General features: G+C 60.0%; 1 protein-coding gene across 1 annotated transcript in view; it reads left to right on the forward strand.

Moving 5' to 3' along the window:
- Positions 1-1793: 1793 nt before the first annotated feature.
- The window catches only part of ENH_00049200 (hypothetical protein, conserved), a gene marked incomplete at both ends in the record, with an annotated part of 1684 nt that continues 506 nt past the window's right edge, over positions 1794-2971 (forward strand). Inside the window, one exon of the mRNA XM_013585607.1 lies at positions 1794-2740. Coding sequence (XP_013441061.1) covers positions 1794-2740 — 947 coding nt within the window. The remainder of the gene's footprint in view (positions 2741-2971) is intronic.

Consider the following 2971-nt stretch of genomic DNA (forward strand, 5'->3'; position numbering starts at 1 on the left):
AGAAACTCGCGAGCTTCGGGGCTGCTGCTGCTGCTGCTGCTGCAGCTGCTGCAGCAGCAGCCCGGGGGCTCTGACTAAGGCAAAGTCCTGGGGCTGCTGCAGCGCAGCAAACTGCGCAGCAGCAGCAGCAGCTAGCCACAGAGGCCACAGTCTCAGCAGCAGTGTGTGGCCCTCGCAGAGCTCGCGGAATAGCTAGCTAGAAATAATTTCATTTAAAGAAATATAATTGTCTTTTGCTTTTAAGTACACATGTCTGCAAGTGCCTCCGCACAAGTCCTACGCACAAGACCCAGCCAAAGACGGCCAGATCTCGAGGCCCCAGGCCTAAGCCCGCGAAGGCTGCGGCCCTCTCGTGCTGCTGCTGCTGGGCTTTAGCTGCTGCAGCTTTGCTGCAGCAAAGCACCAGCTCTGGGGCCGCCGGCGCCGTGCTGCTGCTGCTGCTGCGCAGCAGCAGCAGCAGCAGCAGCACGGCGGCCGCAGCAGCCCCGCAGCTGCGCTACTTCGAAGGCGAACTCTGAAATGCAGGCCTTTTATTTGCTGCCTCACGCGCATGCAAATAAACTCCATTTGGTCTTGCCTCTGCTGCTGCTGCCGCCCCGCTGCAGCAGCTGCGCTGCAGCGCAGCCTGCTGCTGCCGCAGCAGCAGCAGGGCCCGCCGGCGACTCGTGCTTCTGTTTCCTAACAATAAAACTTGTCCATTTAAATCTTTTTATCTTTTAAAACCTTTATTTTGCTGCTGCAGGCTGCTAAGCTGCTGCGGCGCCCGCGCCTAGCACCGGCGCACGGCCAGGAAGCAGCACACGAGGCAGCAGCCTCGAATGTTTTGCTGCTTTTGCTCTGTGTGTTTATTTATCCAGTTTTAATATGATTTAAAAACTTGTTTTTTGTTTTCTGGTGGCTTTTGAATGGGCTATTGAGGGGTGTCTGCTGCTAAACCCATGCAAGGTAGCGGCAGCCGTTTGCAGGGTAACGACGGCTGCTGCTGCTGCTGCTGCTGCTGCTGCTGCAGCCCTTGCTGCCACCCTCGCCGCTGCAGCAGCAGCCTCCAAGTGGCTGCTGCAGCAGTTGTCGCAGCAGCTAACGTGACGCACTTAAGTAAATAACGCTGCAACAAGCACCTCCTATAGAAGCTGGTTGTTGCTGCTGCAGCAGCACAGCAGTAGCACCCCTCATTCTGCTGCCTCTTGTCGCGGTGCCACCCCCAGCCCCAGGGCTGCAGCAGCAGCTTCTCTGCAGCCGCAGCCGAGTGCTATTAAATATAAAGAAGGTTTTGCTGCAGCACCAACTGCATGAGTGCAGCAGCAGCAGCACCAGCAGCAACACACAGCGCCGCGAGCTGCTGCTGCTCCGGCAGCCGCGGTGGAGGCACCTGTAGCAGCAGCAGCAGCAGCAGCAGCAGACTCTCTTTCCTGCAGCTGTTTCAACTTATCTCCTTTTTCTTTTGGCTGGATCTTTCTTCCTAACGCCGGGCTCCTCCAGAGAGACGCGGCAGCAGCAGGCGCAGCAGCAGCAGCTGCTGCTGCTGCATAGGACACCGTGCCACAGCAGCACCAAAGTAAGCTGAGTCCCCCCGCCCCTCTACTTCTAGCAGTTAGTCTCTGGGGCCCCTGGGCCGCGCTGGGGGTTCTCTTCTATCTGCTGCTGCTGCTGCTTCGGCTGCTGCTGCTGCTGCTGCTGCTGCAGCAGCTGCGGTGTACGTACACCACGTGCACTATTGCTGCTGCTGCTGCTAAACACCACAGGCTCTCAACCCGCCGCTGTATCTGCATTGGCTGTGCATTTGATGCAGTCCAATGCAGCAACAATTGACGCTGCTGCAGCAGCAGCAGCAGAAGGCGCTCGTGCCCGAGGCAGCAGCAGCAGCAGCAGCAGCAGCAGCTAGCCGAACACCAAGTAGCGACAGCAACGGTCAAGGGGCTCCCTTCGCGTCTCTGTACCGCGCAGCAGAGGAGCAGCAGCAGGAAGGCGTAGCAGCAGCAGCAGCAGCAGCAGGGGACCCTATGCAGCTGCAGCTCGACGGTGTATGTACACCGGAGCCTTCTCCAGCAGCAGCAGCAGCAACCACTCCAACTCCTGCTGCTGCTCCAACAGCAGCAGACTCTGCTGTGCAAGCAGCAGCCTTTGCGTCGGCGAAATCCATAAAGGAGGAGCAGCTGCAGGGGCAGCTGCAGCAGCAGCAGCTGCAGGAGCAGCTGGAGCAGCAGCAGCAGCTGCAGCAGCAGCAGCTGCAGCAGCAGCAGCTGCAGCAGCAGCAGCTGCAGCCCCAGCTTCACCATCTGTCGACCTTGCATGATGTCAGCGGCGCCGCAGACCAGCTGCCCCTGGACCACCAGCTGCAGCAGCAGCAGCTGCAGCAGCAGCTGGAGCAGCAGCAGCTGCAGCAGCAGCAGCTCCACCAGCTGCAGCTGCAGCAGCTCGAGCAGCAGCAGCACGACATGGTCTCCATGTACCAAGTTGCGGGGGGAGTGGACGTCTCCTCGGCGCTGCTGCTGCAGCAGCAGCTGCTGCTGCAGCAGCAGCTGAAGCAGCACCAGCAGCAGCTGCTGCAGCAGCAGGACTACGGCGCCGGCGTCAAGGGGCTGCTGCTGCCGCAGCAGCAGCTGCTGCCTCCCCCCCCACACCCGCAGCAGCTGGACCAGCAGCAGCAGCAAGACCTGGAGCAGCAGCAGCAGCGAACAGCTCTGCCCAAAGTTGTGGGTGTGCGTTTTGACAAAGTCAACAAAACTTGGAGGGCCAGTTGGTGAGAACTTGCTGCTGCTGCTGCTGCTGCTGCTGCTGCTGCTGCGTGTTTACTTGCTGCTGGTGGAGTCGCTGCTGCTGCTGCTGCTGGGTTCGCCGCTGCAGCAGCTGCTAGGTTTGCTGCTGCTTTTGCTGCTGCAGCACTTGCTGCAGCTGCTGCTGCTATGCCTGGCTGCTGCAGTTCTTTGTGTAGCGCCGGGAAGCATCTGCTGCTGCATCTGCTGCTGCTGCT

The sequence above is a fragment of the Eimeria necatrix genome, genomic scaffold (assembly GCF_000499385.1).
Source record: "Eimeria necatrix Houghton genomic scaffold, Enh_scaff383, whole genome shotgun sequence".
In the NCBI taxonomy this organism is placed as follows: domain Eukaryota; phylum Apicomplexa; class Conoidasida; order Eucoccidiorida; family Eimeriidae; genus Eimeria; species Eimeria necatrix.